This window comes from Peromyscus maniculatus, chromosome 5 (genome assembly GCF_049852395.1).
Source record: "Peromyscus maniculatus bairdii isolate BWxNUB_F1_BW_parent chromosome 5, HU_Pman_BW_mat_3.1, whole genome shotgun sequence".
NCBI lineage: Eukaryota > Metazoa > Chordata > Mammalia > Rodentia > Cricetidae > Peromyscus > Peromyscus maniculatus.
This window is the reverse complement of record NC_134856.1, coordinates 129,931,799-129,950,092: the sequence shown is the minus strand read 5'-3', so window position 1 is coordinate 129,950,092 and position 18,294 is coordinate 129,931,799. Positions and strand designations below refer to the sequence as shown.

Genomic DNA, 18,294 nt, shown 5'->3' with positions numbered 1-18,294 from the left:
CCGTTGTCCCTTCATATTCAAATGCTTTCTGCCCTCCAGAAGCTTGCTAAGATAGTTGGCCTACTCTTGCTTACTTTAAAAAGGGTGTATATTTATCTTGGTGTGTGTGTGCACACGAGAGTATATGTGTGCATGCATGTGTGTGCATGTCTGCCTGCCTGTCTGTGAGTTTATGTCATGTGTGCAAGTGCCCATGGAAACCAGAAGAGAGCATTGGATTCCCTGAAGCTGGAGCTACAGGCAGTTGTGAGCTGCCTAATGTGGGTGCAGGGAACTGAACTTGGGTCGTCTGGAAGAGCAGAAAACTCTGTAGCCCCCAGTGTGTGCTTAGTCTTTAAAAAAATTCTGCAACACTCTTTTACCATGTCCTCAGGAAGAAGGAAAGGCTAGTATATGAGCTCAGCTTAAAGCAGTTGTCCTATGTGTCTTGCTGTGGAAGGTTTGACCTCATTCTGGGAAGCCCTAGGAAAACATTCCTGCCATATTTTTAAGTCACCCAGACTTGTAGCCCAAGCACTTGTAATGTATTTCACATATTTTCTTGTCAGGAATTAAAGTGGTAAACAGTCTTCAATCCTTTCTAGTCTAGAAATGAGTAGTCACAAATAAAGCAAATAATGAGCCATGTTAAGCTTTTCATGATGAACCCTAGTTGATTGAAAAAAGTTTTGCCGGGCGGTGGTGGCGCACGCCTTTAATCCCAGCACTCGGGAGGCAGAGCCAGGCGGATCTCTGTGAGTTCGAGGCCAGCCTGGGCTACCAAGTGAGCTCCAGGAAAGGCGCAAAGCTACACAGAGAAACCCTGTCTCGAAAAACCCAAAAAAAAAAAAAAAAAAAAAAGAAAAAAGTTTAATATCACCAAGTATGTAAAGATATATATATATATATGTTACATAAGTATATATATATATATCACTATATATTAAAAGGATTATCTGAATAATGAACATGATAGCAGTTCACATAATGGTGTTCAAAGAGGTATGGTATCTTGTAGATGTAACCAATGGTCTTATTAAAATAAGAAACACAGAGCCAAGGTAAAAGAGAAAAGCCGAGAGGTCAGAGCTCAGAGATAAAATCTTACCTCCTGCAGTGCTCCTAGCTTCCCCGAGAGAGGGAGGTACTTCCTGTGTCCCTGTTTAAATAATCTTTCTGTTCTGCCTTCTCATTGGTTGTAAACCCAACCACATGACTGCCTCATCACTGCCTGTAAGTACCGCCCTCCAGGTCTTAAAGGCGTATGTCTCCAATACTGGCTGTATCCCTGAACACACAGAAATCTACCTAGCTCTTCTAACCACCACGCTCTCACTATGGCTCTAATAGCTCTGACCCCAGGGCAACTTTATTTATTAACATAAAATTAAAATAACATTTCAGTACAAATAAAATATCACCACATTTCCCCTTTTCTATTTTAATAAAAAGAAAAAAGGCAAAAGGTTATAACTAACAAAAGAAAAACTATATACAAAAGTACAATAACTATATACAATATATACAAGTAACAAATACCTAAACGATGTCTAGTCCATTTGTATTTGACAAATCAGAGAAAATAATTCCCTTATCTATCCTATTTTAGTAAGTCCAAAATGTATCTAATTCACTTTCTATCCTAATTAATCTTCAACTATAACTAACTAATCTTCAACTCCCTCAGAGACCCAAGAAGGAAATAATATTAGCTAACAAAAATAAAAACAGGAAGTGCACAAAAGCAACTTCCAAAAATTTTGTGAGTTGACAGAAACAGCCAGCTGCCTGGACAGTCACCTGAGGTTTCTCCACAGTGTTGGGGCATCATCTTCAGCCTATAGGCTTAGCGTATCTGACAGACTCATTTGTGAAGTAGGTTGTACACAAGGTCAACAGTTCAACCTCACACTGGGTGAGAGCAGTCCATGTACCAGAAACACCTGAATTCCACTAGTGTCATGTCATGATTCAGGATTTTAAATTCTGGAAATTGTTGATGGTTTTTGAATTCAGCTGTCCATTCTTCTTGGCTGTGTATATATGGCTTCATCTAAGCATGCCCTTCTCCACATCCCTCTATTAAATGCCAGTCTACTATTGAGAGGCGTGAGCTTTCAGTTGCTGTTCCATTGCACAACAGAAGCCATCGGCCCACTGCCTGTTCAGCTGCCTTCAAAGAAAAGGGCACTGTACCTTTTCCAGATTGTGAAGGCGACTTCAGGGATGGTGCCATATTGTCCTGGCCTCAGAAGATGCCTTTTGATAAAGCCATAACCACACTTGTTTTGGCAAGAATCGGTAGTCCTTTGTTTCGTGTTCTGTCTGTCCATTTTGTCCTGTTGATACGAGGATACTTTGTTGTCCAGTGGCTAACTTTTGCCACAATGAAAATTAACTCCATATGCAGTTTCTTCAATGCCCATATTTTCTCTGAAGTAGATTGGTACTGCCAGGAGCTGACATGTCTCAAAAAAGAAAAATTTCTAAGTTATTAAAACATTTTAAATGCCATATTCTGTAGATCTCTGAAGGGTTTGAAGATGACCTGTCTAAAATATATCTGCTCAATTTTTAAAACATATCTAATATGACTACAATTTCTATTGTAATGTCTAACTACTTTCATTTCTTTATATCCTAATAGTTGGTAATAATGTAAAGTATTTAAAACTAGTAATTGTCTTTTTCTTTTCTTTTCTTTCTTTCTTTCTTTTTTTTTTTTAAACAAGAACCTTAAATCTAATCTCCTTTGCTTAGCCTTTTTCCTAACCCTTGACAACTTGTAACCTACCCCCCTAAATAATGAAAATTATCCCAGACCCAAAACCCATTAAAAAGAACCAAAAAAAAACCACCCGCCCCACACCACCTCTTTGGGAATGTGGGCGTCATTCTTAAAATTGCTTCCTGCTGGGTATGGGCGAAGTTATCTTTATCCTGAAAGAAAAATTTAAGTTAATTGTCAAATTCTAGGAAAGGTAACTATATCCTTCATTATTATCCAGTCTGTGTATAATGCCAAAGTTCAGGGTTTATCTCAAGTCCTTATTCAAGTAGTCTTTGAGACTGGATCATCTCAGCTAGTCATCTCAAAATTGCTCTGAGCACCTTGTAGTTCAAAGCTGATCTGTAGATGATGTTTGTCAGTTCAGTGATATTATTATTGTCCACGTGGAATTGTTGTTGTTGTTGTTGTTGTGGGGCCCCATCTTCTTTCCTGAGACTTCAGTTGATGTTAGGCCTGGCCGTGATTTCCTGCAGAAAACTGATAAGAGACTCGAACACAAAGACATATATATGCAGCTAATTGAAGCCTTTTTTTTTTTTTTTTAGAATTAGTTAGTACTCTATATGACCATTCATATCTTAACAAAGTTTAAAATGTATATGTATCTATTAATCTTGTAAATTTTGATATAAAATTTATACTTTAAGAAAAGTTTAAAGAATCAGAATAGAATCAAAGAGTTGAGATTAGTAATAGAATAGTCCCTTAATTAATTTGGCTTTTGTCCTGTCCCATAGCAGAAAATGGCTCTTTCTGGCATAATACAGGGAGTTTGCATTTTCCTTTTAACAACATGCTTGAGTTTGAAGAAGGAGAGAGCCATTCTCCAACTCCAAAGTCAGCTTTAAATTTTAATTGAACTGGGACTATTAGAAAACCAATAGTGTTAAATCTTTAGAGAAAAGCAGAAACAAACATTTAAGAAGACATAAAATTTTTTAGATAATATATACCCATATGCCATATACTCCAATATACTCTGTTTCCTGGGATAGATGATTTGTCCCTTTTCTTCAGTTGTCTCATTTGTCTTGTGTCCTTCAGATTCCTTAACCTTCATTCTCCTAAAAGACAAAAACAAAAACCTTCCCCCAAGACTAATTTTGGGGATGTTCCTTTTTGGCAAGTTATTATCTGATTAAATGAAAAGACATGTGTTACAGGTACAAGTTAGTTTAAATTGGATGTTCATGCTGGTTGATGAACTATCACCTCCTCTAATTAAGAGGTTTTTCTTGTTCAAATCGAACCTTTATCAATTTTGATGGTATCCACAGCTTATCTTCTCCTGTAAAAACAAAAGCAAAACCTCGTCCCCAACGTAATACATACCCTGGCTTCCATTCTGAGGTCAGCACATCCTTAAAGTATATAGGCTGATTTAATTCTGTAGTTTTTTCTATTACCCAATGTCTCTCTGCAGCTGTTGTTCCTTTCTCATTGGCATTCAGAAAATTCAAAGTTAATAGAGCATTATGCAGTCTATTTCTGGGGGTTTTTGTTACTCCTTTCTGTTTATTTAGCATATCCTTTAGAGTTCTGTTTGACCTTTCTATAACTGCTTGACCTGTAGGATTATGTGGTATACCTGTAATATGCTTTATATTGTAATAAGCAAAAAACTGTTTCATTTTAACAGAGACATATGATGGAGCATTGTCAGTTTTGATTTGTGCAGGTATACCCATAATGGCCATAACTTCTAGCAAATGAGTGATTACAGAATCAGCTTTTTCAGAACTCAAAGCAGTTGCCCATTGAAATCCTGAATAAGTATCGATAGTGTGGTGTACATATTTCAGTTTTCCAAATTCTGCAAAGTGAAACACGTCCATCTGCCAGATTTCATTCCTCTGAGTACCCTTTGGGTTACATCCTGCTGGTAATGGTGTTTGATTATAGAAGGAACAAGTAGGACATTTCTTTACTATTTCTTTGGCTTGTTGCCAGGTTATGGGAAAATCCTTTTTTAAACCTTTACTATTGACGTGATGTTTTTTATGAAATTCTGAGGCCTCCAGCACATTTCCTACCAATAATTTATCAATCTCATCATTGCCTTGTGCTAGAGGGCCTGGCAGACCAGTATGAGATCGAATGTGAGTTATATATAAAGGATGACTCCTTTTCCTGATTGTATCTTGTAATTGAATAAATAGTGAAGTTAATTCTGAAGCATCAGGGATAAATTCTGCAGTCTCAATATGTAATACCACTCTTTCAGCATACTGAGAGTCAGTTACTATGTTGAGAGGTTCTGAAAAATCCATTAATACCAACAGAATAGCATACAATTCTGATTTTTGCACTGAATTATAAGGACTTTGTACCACTTTACTTAAATTTTCTGATTTGTAACCTGCCTTTCCTTGTTTGTTGGCATCTGTATAAAATGTACGAACTCCAGATATGGGTTTTTGCCGTACAATTCGAGGCAAGATCCAATCAGCTCTCTTTATAAAATCAATTCTGTTGCTTTTGGGATATTTGCTGTTAATTTCTCCCAAAAAATTACTGCAAGCTCTTTGCCAAGGTTCACTTTCTGTCCATAATTTTTCAATGTCCTCCTTAGTTAAAGGTACGACAATTTCTGCTGGGTCTATTCCTGCTAACTGACGAAGTCTCAATTTTCCTTTCCAAATCAAGTCAGAGATTTTTTCCCCATAAGTTTTTAATTTTTTATTTGGTTTATTTGGTAAAAATATCCATTCCAATATAATATCTTCCCTCTGCATTAATATTCCAGTAGGGGAATGCCTAGAAGGTAAAATAACCAAAATGCAATCCAGCTTTGGATCAATACGATCCACGTGCCCTTCATGTACTTTCTTTTCTACCAAGGCCAATTCTTTCTCAGCTTCAGGTGATAATTCTCTTGGACTATTTAAGTCCTTGTCACCTTCTAAGGTTTTGAACAAATTAGTCAGTTCATCATTTTTTACCCCAACAATAGTTCGTAGATGAGAAATATCTCCAAATAATCTTTGAAAGTCATTAAGAGTCTGTAGTCTATCTCTCCTAATTTGCACCTTTTGGGGTCTAATTTTTTGTAGCTCTATTTTATATCCTAAATAATTAATAGAATCTCCTCTTTGTATTTTTTCAGGAGCAATTTGTAATCCCCAGCAAGGCAAAATTTTCTTTACTTCTTCAAACATTCTTTCTAAAGTATCTGCATTTGAGTCAGCTAGTAAAATATCATCCATATAATGATAAATTATAGATTTAGGAAATTTTTTACGTATCACTTCCAATGGCTGTTGTACAAAATATTGGCACAGAGTTGGGCTATTTAACATTCCCTGTGGGAGGACCCTCCATTGAAATCTTTTAACCGGTTGAGAATTATTATAAGTAGGCACTGTGAAAGCAAATCTTTCTTTGTCCTTTTCTTGTAAGGGTATTGAAAAGAAACAGTCTTTTAAATCAATAACTATGAGAGGCCATCCTTTTGGTAACAGAGTAGGCAAAGGAATTCCAGATTGTAGAGAGCCCATCGGCTGAATTACTTTGTTAATTGCTCTAAGGTCTGTTACCATTCTCCATTTACCAGATTTCTTTTTAATAACAAATACAGGAGAATTCCAAGGGCTGGTTGACTGTTCAATATGCTGAGCATTTAACTGTTCTTCTACCAGCTCTTCTAAAGCCTGGAGTTTCTCTGTTGTTAAAGGCCATTGCTGAACCCATACAGGCTTGTCTGTTAACCATTTTAAAGGTAGAGCTGTTGGTATTTTTGGAAGATTATCAGTTGTTGTGCCCTGTTCTTGTATAATATGGATGGCTGGTGACCACTCAAAATAATGCCTTCTAATATTTCTCTCAGAAACATGTGCTAGTTTATGATTTGTTTCTGAGATTGGAGGGATTTTAATCTGAGTATTCCATTGTTGCAACAAGTCTCGACCCCACAGGTTCATAGCTATGTTAGCGACATATGGTTTTAATTTTCCTCTCTGTCCTTCTGGACCTATACATTCCAGCCATCTTGCACTCTGTTTCACTCCAGATAATGTCCCAATTCCTAACAGTTGAACGTTTACCTCCTGAAGAGGCCAAGCTGGATGCCAAAATTCTGGTGCAATTATGGTAATGTCCGCACCTGTGTCTACCAGACCAGACAACAAAACACCATTTATTTTTATCGTTAATTTTGGTCTCTGTTCATTAATAGAAGTTTGCCAAAAAATTTTCTTTATGTTTTCTCCTGAATTTTCTATTCTCTCTTTTTCATCATCCTGACCAGCATGATTTATTCCAATAGTCATTTGGTTATTTAATCGCTCAGAGCAGGGATTTCCTCTACAGCTGCAGGAAAGGTTTGAACTGGTTTTGCTATGGGGGCCTGCATGAGGCCCCTCCGGGAGTTTCCCGAAAACTGAGGCAAAGGATTACCCTGTCTGTCCTTTGTTGATCTACATTCGTTGGTCCAGTGTTTTCCCTTACCACACCTTCTGCATACTCCAGAAGGAAGGGGCATTCTGTTGCCATTGTTCCTTGAAGAAACATTGCTTCTAGGAATGACCTGTTTACAGTCCCTTTTAAAATGTCCTTGCTTTCCACACCCAAAACATCTAACACTCCTCAAACCTTTTGAAATTACTTCTCCTACCCACGTATCATGCTCATCAACCTCAACATTAATTGTTTCTCTAATCCAATCTTCCAAAGGTGCAGATCTTGCCCTTAACGGCCTGATTATTCTTTTGCATGCTGCATTCGCATTCTCAAATGCCAAAGCTTCAATTATTGCCTTACTAGCTTCTGATCCTGAGACCATTCTGTTTACTGCTGAAGCCAGTCTTTCTAAAAAATCTGTGAAAGATTCTTTAGGGCCTTGCATAACCTTTGTGAATGACTCAGGTTTTTTTCCTGGTTCATCAACTCTGTCCCATGCATTCAAGGCTGCCATTCGACATAAAATTACGGTTTGAACATCATATAAACATTGTGTTTGTATTGAAGCATATTGGCCTTCTCCAATAAGCTGATCCTGACAAACTTGTATTCCTTTATCCCTCCATTGTGTTTCTACGTTTCTAGCTTCCTCCTTAAACCATGTTAGAAATTGAATTCTCTGGCTGGGTTCCAGAACAGCTTGTGCAAGGTCCCGCCAGTCCTGTGGTATAATCCTATTATATGTTGACCAAGAGTTTAACATTTGCTTTACATATGGAGAATGCATGCCATAAGATACTATTGCCTCCTTAAACCTTTTAAAATCCATCAGTTCAATTGGAGCCCAGATATTTTGTGTAGCCATTTGATCAGGCATCTGCTGTACGGTTACAGGATAAATTAAGGATGACTGTGTGAAAACAGGCTTTCTTTCTGTAACCTTATGATCCAAACTTGAACCAACTTCACTGTTAAAATTAACAGGTTTTTCTAAAGCTGTTATCCTGGCACTTAAATCGACTATCTTTTTAAATAGTAAAATGAGAATAAGCATGGTGATAAACTGCATAATTCCCATAATACTAATCTTTTCATATAGTTGTTCCATTGTCAGACTGCCTAAAATTTCAAACAAAACCCAATTTTCTTCCAATGTACACAGAAAACCCATTTTTTCCTTTATGACTTACCAAATCTGCGTAGAACAGTAGAAATCCGAGCGAATTTCAAAAGAGCCACCTAGTGTCCTAGGTGTGAATCCAGAGAGAGAGAGAGAGAGAGAGAGAGAGAGAGAGAGAGAGACAGAAACAGAGAGACAGAGAGAAAGCAAGAGAGAAAGCGAAAGTGAAAGTGAAAGTGAAAGTGAAAGCGAAGGGGTAGCTGGCTAAAGCTTAGAGCCAGCCACTTGTTCCCTCTTGAGCCGAGTCAAGGCTTGGCTTTACAGGCAGGGGCCCTGTTTAGCAGGGCAGGCCTGAGCTGTTTGTAGCACTGGCTTTAAGCAAGCAGCTCACAGTCCAGCCTGAGCCCAAGCAGACCTGGGCCGGGGCTAGGGAGCCGGCTGCTCCGGCTAGGGAGCCGGCCCCAAGCAGTTTTTAATGGATTCTTGTCACGTTGGGCGCCAGATGTAGATGTAACCAATGGTCTTATTAAAATAAGAAACACAGAGCCAAGGTAAAAGAGAAAAGCCGAGAGGTCAGAGCTCAGAGATAAAATCTTACCTCCTGCAGTGCTCCTAGCTTCCCCGAGAGAGGGAGGTACTTCCTGTGTCCCTGTTTAAATAATCTTTCTGTTCTGCCTTCTCATTGGTTGTAAACCCAACCACATGACTGCCTCATCACTGCCTGTAAGTACCGCCCTCCAGGTCTTAAAGGCGTATGTCTCCAATACTGGCTGTATCCCTGAACACACAGAAATCTACCTAGCTCTTCTAACCACCACGCTCTCACTATGGCTCTAATAGCTCTGACCCCAGGGCAACTTTATTTATTAACATAAAATTAAAATAACATTTCAGTACAAATAAAATATCACCACAGTATCTGGTACTTAGCCAAAAAGTAGCCCATGTTTTGAGCAGCCTGGTTTTACTGACATCAGCCTGATAGCAATTTCCTAATTTCAGGAAATTTGGTTTAAGATAGAAACTTGGTAAGAACATTAATACCCAAGTCTCACCCAGGAATATATCCAGTTTCCTGATTTAATTGAGGATATGGGGCTTCTCAGTATATTCCATGATATTATGAGGATTGGCTCAGAAACTGTAAAAAGATGTTTAATGTTGACAGCTCAAGAAATTCAGAAAGCAGTCCTCCATGACACACTCTTAAACACCTGCTGTTAGGTCTGTGTAGACTGCTTACCTAGTAGAGTGGTTCTGAGTGTGCGAGCATCACATGGGGGCCAGTTACAAGTAAGATTCTCAGCCTCGTGATGTTCTGAGTCTGAAATGAGGGTGGAGGCAGGCAAACTGGGTTTTTATACCATTTAACTAGTTTCTTTTTTATTTGTGATACTGACGGTTGTGTAAGACATATGCTACTCCTGAGCCATAATCCCCAGCCCACCAGATCATTCTGATGGGTGTTGAAGTGGGAACTGTCCATCTTGATGAAGTGTCTGTGCCTTCATCTGAGATTGGGTCAGACCTGGAGGGTAACTTGCCAGGCGTAGTTACTAGCAGGGAAAGGTAGGGATAAGGAACAGCTGTAGCTAGGCTACCAGTGCACCTCATTTGTTTTGTCATGAAGTGTTTTCAGAAGACTATGACTCCAGCAGCATCTTTCTCTAAATGATGAAATAGGAGTGTCCTGAAGCGTTGTTTTCCGTGGTGTGTGACTTGCCGCCTCCTGGGAGCCTTGCAGTCTTCCCTAAGGTGTAGTTAAAGTGTGAGATCACAGAAGCCAGTGAAGTTAATACTAAACTGCCAGATAGATTATATTTTTAAGAAGGCCTTCAGTCCTGCCCCTGAGGACTATAGAAGGCTGCTTTAATAGTGTCTGAGCCTACATAGACCTAGGTAAACCTTTACTCAGCCCTACAGGATAAGGAGATGTGAGTAAAATATGTAATTGGCTTTTGGGGAAGGATCTTAACAGGGAGGAAATATGGGCTGGGGCTGAGAAGAAAACAGATTCAATCCCTTAAGGAATTAGAAAAAAACCACAAATTTGTCAGATGAAAGATTTACCAGAAATTAGAGACCTAACTATGTTCAGGAAAACATCGGAGAAGATTATGATGCTGTTCCCTACATTTTCATTGTTCTGTCACACAGCTCTGCTCTTGGTGCTGCTGAGACAAGTGAGACATGATTCCAGCTCCTACTTTATGGAAAATGGAGATTCTTAATTTAGTGGTGGTAGCGGGTACCATTACTGCATGTTCTTTTGTTCACTCCTCTAATCCCGAGTCCTTACTGTATGCTGGGTTCTAGAAGTGCAGATGCTGGCAAAGCAGACCCTCCTCAGAAAATGTCTTTTCTATAAGTAAATGCTATAGTATTCTAGAATATCTTCATCATGAGCCTATTAATAAGTGAGGATGATTTAAATTTTAAGGTGGGTTATGTGGAGGGTTTTTGGAAGTAGAGTGACATGCTAGGCATGGTAGCATGTACTTGTGATCCTAGTACTTGGGAGGCAGAGATTGAGGGTCAGGAGTTCAAGGTGCATGGCCAGGAACCTTGGGGGTGGAACAGGGAGTGGACTGTGGTGGTTTGAGTGGGAACATCCCCCATAGGCTCCGATGTTTGAATACTAGGTCCCCGGCTGGTAGGTTTAGGAGGTTTGGCCTCCCTGGAGAAAGTATGTCGCTGGAGGCAGGTCTCCGGAGTTTAAAGACTCACACTCTTGCATGTTCTCTCTGTGTCTTGCTGCCGCCCAAGGTGTGAACCTCAGCTTCCTGCGTCTGCTGCTATGTCTAGGCTCTGCCATCATCAACTCTTATCCCCCTGAAACCATAAACCAGACTCTTACATACATTGCCTTAGTCATGGTGTGTTATCAAGGCACTGGAAAGGTAACTAATACATTACTCCATGACCAAAATAAATGAGTCTTCAGACCATGAAAAGCAGGGAGGAACCTTAAGTGCACATTTATAAGTGCTGGAGTCTATTGCAGAGGCTTCCCACTGTGTGTGAGCCTAGCATTTTGGAAAAGGCAAAACTGGAGAGTAGTAGGAAATTTAGTGGTTGCTGGAACCTGGGAAAGGGACGGTTGAATAGGAAGAGCATATGAGGATTTTTAAAAGCGTAAACTACCCTGTAGAGTATTATAAGGGTGGATTTTTAAACCTTATAGAATGCACAACAGCAAAAGAGAAGCTTAGCGTGAGCTAGGGACTTTGGGTGATAGTGATGTGTCAGTTTAGGCTCACTAGTTGTAGTCACAACTGTCCTACTCTGTAGATTAATGTCGGTCATATGAGATGCTGTATTGGGAAGTAGAAAAGGGCCCGGGGGCAGATGGGAAAATTTCTTACTTTAATTATTTTTCTGTATGCCTGAAACTGCTCTAAAAACATTGTCAGGTCTGGAGAGATGGCTCTTGCAGAGGACCAGGTTTTAGTTCCCAGCTCCCACGTGACAGTTCACAATTGCCCACAGCTATAGTTCCAGAGGATCCAACACCCTCACCTGTCCTCTATGGGCCCCTGCATACATGTGGTGCATATATACTAAGGCACAAACACATTACATAAACTTTAAAATAAATAAATCTAAAAATAATTAAGTCCAGATGGTGGCAAGATGGTTCATGGGCAAAAGCACTTGCTACTAAGCTTGACAACCTAAGTTTAATCCCTGGGATCCACATGATAGAAGGAGAGAACCAACACTACAAAGTTGTCCTCTGACCTCCATGTGTGTGCTGTGCATACACACTAAATAAATGTAAAAAATAAAAGCCTATTAAAAGGAGAGTAACTGTGATATCTCATGTAATAGGGTGTGATAAGGATTATATGAGATAAAAATACATAAAGGAATCGGTATCGTTTCTGACATGGAGTGAGCTAATATCATTTGGTTATTATCATGTTATGAATGGGCATAAAATATGCTTCCATTTGAGCACCATAATGTTTACATGGCTCGGATAAATTCATTCCCATTCTTGAGCTTCTGTGGTTATTGTCTGGAATCTTACCATACTGACACTGTTGCCCATAAGAGTGGACACAAGACCTCACACATCAGAATGACCAAGAGTGTAAATTGGTAATACATGAGTGTTGTGCTGCTCCAGAACTCAAAGACTTTGGAAATGGGCACAAGAAGGGATCTGTCCTTCCACAGGTACCCAGGTGACCGTGATACATTTCCAAAGTGTAGTGCTTGAGCTGGGAACATCAGGGAAAGCTTAGAGCCTTTGCTCAGCAAAGCACCTCACAAATTCTTACTAAGGAATCCGCAAAACACCAATGCATCCAGAAAATAGAAGAGAGAGCTGAGGTTCTTCAGTAGCTCACAGCCTAGTCTCTAGGAAGTGAATTCATTAGGAAGTAGAACATTACTTCCTGACTGTTCTCCTTAGCCGCATGAGTAATAGTTCACCACTGTACTCAAGTTTTAAGTAGTAGGCACTAATTAGTGAAATGTGTGACTAATTCCAAACATTTGAGTCATGGGGGAGGCTTTTAGGGATAAAAGAACTGCTGTAGGATAGAGTGAGCAAAACACTTGTCATTGAGTCAGGAAGTGGAGTTACATAATGTGCGATCACAGAGTGAAATGTCAGGATTAAAACTGAAACTCTCCTTGTTCTGTAGCTAGGCATATGAATAAATTAGTTGTGAATGGAGCTAATGTTTTCTTAAGACTTCTTGGAAGCTCAGCTGTTACTGACTATGAGCAGGACAATTAGACAGGTAATGCAGAGAATCTCTTACAAACTTTAAGGTAGGAGCAAAATGAAGTGACTATAACCTAGGAAGGGAATGGACAAAAATTACAGTATTGATTTGCAAGTAAAATAACAAGCATTTACTCTGTGTCAGGCATTGCTTTAGACATGTTTACACATGCACATACACACAATCTTTCTCTTCCTTACAACCTATGAAAGTACATATATAATCCTCATTTTGCAAGAGAAATCAAAGCTTAAACCAGTTCATATAAATGGTAGTTGGATAATTAAGATTTAAACACAGAACTTTGACTTTATAATATATTTAAATCTTGACTTTTTTTATCAGCAATTATGTATAACTACTGTGTTTCTATGCAAAGAAGCATACAGTAGACATTGTTTCAGAGATAAGTGGAGAGATTTCTACTCCTAACACATAAATAAGGCAAATGTATCATCTTAACTTAACTCAAATTTTAGACAACCTTATAAAAAATGATTGGAAAGCAGGCAGCCATGGCTTCAGTCTCTTAAAGATGTAAGCACGGTGACTTTAAGGTTGCACCAGCTGCCTTCCTGACTTGGGCTTAGAGAGGGACCAGGCCTTCCCAGAGATGCACAGAGGGCTGAACTCAGTGGAACCAAAGTAGCTAGGATTTGCATAGGTAAGGTCTCTGAGAGAGGGGAGGAAGACCCACCAGAGAACATCCTCAGAGCTTTGCTGAACTGCAGAGTCTGGTGAGTACTGATCTGTACAACCCATTTGAGACCAGGAAAATGCAAGAAGTCAGGGAACTTGTCCCAAGTAGTTCTCTGTCAGCTAGAGTGGGAAGGACTCTGGACACCTGGGGCAAATCCATAGGAAGGTTAGCCTTGGCAGTGCATCTAAACCAGCCCAAAGTCAAGGCCAGGGAGCAGCCCCTGCAAACATTTCAAAGAAAATTTCTAAGGAATCCAATGAACTCCTTTAATAAGTCAAGACCTGCTGGAAAGGTAACCAGGATTTCCTTGAGAAAGGTGGATGAGATGGGGCCCAAAAGGGGAAACGAGGGAGGGGCTGCAGGTACGTGGGCAAAGAGGAAAGCTTTGATTTCTAAAGCGGAGAAACTGAGGCAACCATATTCCCAGATCAGGGCAGATTGACAGCCGCAGTGAGAACGGGTTCTGCATAGCAGCGTGCTGTAGGCTGAGCAGATGCAAGGAGAGCTGATTTTGTTGTCAGGTATTGAAAGTCTCAGTCTGTTTCTCAAATGGACTTTTTATTACATATTTCAGACTTGTGAGAATTGAAGGTGTAACTCGAGTTATTAGACAGTAATGAAAGCATCAGACTTTCAATTCTTCTTTACTGTTTGTTTTGTTTTGGTGGAGCCTTTTTGCAATGAGAGGGATTGAAGCCAGCCTCCAGCATGCTGAGCAAGAGCACTAGCACCAAGCTGTGTCCCCAGTCAGTACCCTGTATCGACAGAGATGTGTGCTGCCAGAGCTCAGATCTTAGTGCTACAGTCCAGCCAAGAGTTTTGGTTGGCTGGTTGGCTGGTTGGTTGGTTGGTTGGTTGGAGTTGTGTTTTCTGGTTTTGAGACGGTGCCTCACTTTGTAGCCTCAGATTTGAGATCCTCCTGTCTGCCTCCCTTGTGTGGTTGGCCCTTTTGAGGACACAAGTCTGTGTGCTGTCCTAGCCACACATGTAACAATGATGACAACCAGAGATGTGTAGCTAGTACACTGAACATGTGGAGAAGGGGGACTGTGCTTTAAAAGCCACTATGATGGGAAATACTGCATTCTAAAAAACAAAAATACCCTCTTCTTGCTAGAGTATTTTTTTCTTCCCAAGGAGTCAAAATGTACTCAAGTACATGATTGTGAGTAGAAAAATAGGGCACAGAAATCAGATATAGGCAGTATTGCATCTTCATTTTTGTGTGAATTTTCAGTATAAATTCAGAACATAAAGCATTAAGTTAAATGTGACAAAGAAAAGGTTTCAACAGTTTAACATTATAATAATTGTAACTAAAATGCAAGAATTTCTGTACAGTACTAGCATCTGATTTGCCTTTATTTATTTATTTATTTTTTGTATCTGTGTATGATGTGTGTGCTGTGGGTACGCGAGAGTACAGATGTGTGCATGTTAGGGCACATGTAGAGGTCAAAGGACAACCTCGGTTATAAAAAGGTATTAGTGAGATAGTTTACACTATCTTTTTTCTTGAGACAGGGTCTCTCCACATAGTCCTGGCTGTCCTGGAACTCACAGAACCTTAGAACTCAGGCTGGCCTTGAACTCAGAGAGCTCTACCTGCCTCTACCTCCCCAGTGCTGGGATTAAAGGCGTACGCCACCATACCCAACTTTAGTTTACCCTTCTTTGTCCTAAGTTTTAAAATAGTAATCTGGGGATGCAGCTCAGTAGTAGAATACTGAGTTCAGTCACACAGAGAAGGGAAAGAAGAAAGGACCATGTAGTTAATGACTGCCATATTGGGCAGCAGATGTCTAACATGATTAGCTCAGTAATAATCTCTTTTTTCAATTTTCCAACAGACAACTATGGCTGCAGGAGTCTTGCCGCAGAATGAAAAACCATATTCCACTTTGGCGAATGACAGTGGATATGCTGCAAATATGGATGGTAATCATCTCTTTAGTGTACTTTGTGTCTGTGGAAACTCATAGCAAAAGTAATTGTGGAAGGTATCTGAAAGAAAAAGCTCTAGTCTGCACTTCAGCAGCCCAGGTGCAGGTGCTGTTTACATCCTTTCTCTCTGTCTCACCGTTTGGCCTGGTAGAATTCCATTACAAAACCCCGAGAAATGCTCTTGGCCTTTTGAAATAGAGATGTTGGAAGCAGTGTTTGTCTCCTCCATTATTATCTTAAACTGAGTTTACACATTTGTTCCTACCATCAGACGCCTACGTGTGAGCCAGCCGTTTATTTCCTTTTCCTTCAGTTACATGCAAGAGGTACTGTCAAAGCATATTCAAGAGGACGCAGGCCCTGCTCTGCCAGAGTTTTTGTATGGATTTTTCTATGACACCCAGACAAGAAAGCATGCCATAATTTACACTCCTGTAGCTGTACCTGCCTCTCATCCTTTTGCAGTTCTGATCTAGGAAATGGATGACATGAGTCTACTCTGGCTTTGTTGGTTGTGTTAAGCAGTTTTCCATTGCTGTGGCAAAATACCTAGGAAAAAAATTGATTTAGGGTCCAGTGAGATGATGACTCAGTGGATAAAGGCACTTGCCACCAGTTCCGGGTACCTGAATTTGACCCCAGAACCAACTCCTGCAAATTGTCCTTTGAGCGCCTTGTTTCTGTACCTACCCAACATAAGTAAACAGAACATTAATAAAATTTGAATTAATCCAAAAGAGAAAATGGTTATTTGGCTCATGGCTTTGAAAGTTTCAGTCCATGACCAGCTGGCCCATTCCAAACACCATGACAGAAATATATGACAAGGAAACTGCTCACTGGCCTGGAAAGACAGGAAAGGTCAGAGTCCCGGTGTTTCTCTTAAGGGCATGCTCACGGTGACTGACTTCCACTAGAACCCACCTCTTCAAGGTTCCACTGCCCTTCAGTAGCACCATGGACTGATGACCAAGCTTTGAGCATAGGGGCCCGTGAGGGGCATTTAAGATTCCAACCATAAGCTGGCTGGTGGTGGCGCACGCCTTTAATCCCAATCTGCGGGAGGCAGAGGCAGGCGGATCTCTGTGAGTTCGAGGCCAACCTGGGCTACAGAGTGAGTTCCAGAGAAGGCACCAAAGCTACACACTACACAGAGAAACCCCATCTCGGGGGAGGGAGGGAGGGAGGGAGGGAGGGAGGGAGGGAGGGAGGGAGGGAGGGAGGGAGGGAGGGAGAGAGAGAGAGAGAGAGAGAGAGAGAGAGAGAGAGAGAGAGAGAGAGAGAGAGAGAGAGAGAGAGAGAGAGAGAAGGAAGATCCCAACTGTAATGTGGGCCTTGTTGCCATCACAAGTGATAGCCATAAGAAATGTTGATCATTTTCTTGGTAGTAACTTATAGGATTTTCTAACTGTACACGTTCAGTTTATTGTTGTTGAATAACAGATTTCCTCTGGCTGTGTGGATGAGATGATAGGAAAGTAAAGGAGGAGGCGCCCACTGCAACTGTTGCGTTCAGTGATGCCGGGAACAATCAGCTCTCAGTTCATTGTGTTCTTACTGGAATCTGTCCACTCTAGGAGGGCCCTCTCTCACATCAAGAGAAAGAGTGTTTCTCAGTGGCTGAATCCCACCTTGTCGATCCTCTATCTGTCCGACGTGTCTGGCTTTAGAGGAACTAGTACTGGTAACTGCCGTTTGTGGGCACTTTAGGTGCCGGTTCTTACCGCTGATTTCCTTGGCCTTAGAGAGAAGTGCTAAGAAAGCAAATGCAGTGAGTGTCTACCCTGTGCTCCCTTGTAGAGTATCCCCTCAGTATCACCCCAGACAGCAAAGCCTCCCCCCTCCTCCCTTCATCAGGGTGTTTTTCTAGTGGGGTTTTTCTGGAGGGGTCCTGTCAGCTTTGAGATAGGGTAAACGCTACACAGGGGACAGCTAGGCTCCACCTGCTGAATCCAGTCACCCCAGGTTTCGGGGACACCCAAAACCCGCTGCACACTCCCAGATGCCCAGCGAAGGAGACCATTGTGATATACCAGAGAAGCTGATTTTTTGAATTTTTAATTGAATAATTTATTACTATTTTTCTCTAAGTACAGCTAATTTTTAACTAGAAAAAATCTGGAAAATTTACTTAATATCTAATTTCTAAAAATTATATCTCATTAAAGGTAGTCAGTTATATTTTATTATATTTTGGGGTGGAGAATAATTTTTTGAATGTTGGCTAATGAATCATAGGAAAGTTTAATGTCCAGGTACATAAGTAAAATACTTAACTTTTAGAGGACAAAGTAGAAAATTCATCGAAAACTAGCTTTATAATGAGACAAACCTGGATTTAAATCTTGGTTCTACTACTTAGAAACAAGAAATATCCTTTCGTTAGGGAGAATTTCAGAGCTCACCAAAGTACAAGGAGTGAAACAAAGGTCTTTGCACCCCTTAAGTGCACACAGCCACCAGCTTCAGCCCCTGTCACTCACTGCCTCTGCTCACTTCCCTGTACTCACAGTAGATGTCACTTTATTCAGTCATTACCTACCTGTCTGCCATAACGAAAATACTAATTCACAGCATCATCCACTGGCTAAATAGTGTTCAAATTTCTCATTGTCTCATAGCT

General features: G+C 40.4%; 1 protein-coding gene across 3 annotated transcripts in view; it reads left to right on the top strand.

Annotated features, from left to right (window-relative positions):
• Nucleotides 1–18,294, top strand: part of Ptpdc1 (protein tyrosine phosphatase domain containing 1) — a 67,598-nt gene that overhangs the window by 14,409 nt on the left and 34,895 nt on the right. For all 3 annotated transcript variants that reach the window (XM_006992295.4, XM_076573273.1, XM_076573274.1), the window contains exon 2: nucleotides 15,578–15,665. In XM_006992295.4, the coding sequence (XP_006992357.1) occupies nucleotides 15,584–15,665 (82 nt within the window). In that variant the 5' untranslated portion in view covers nucleotides 15,578–15,583. The remainder of the gene's footprint in view (nucleotides 1–15,577; nucleotides 15,666–18,294) is intronic.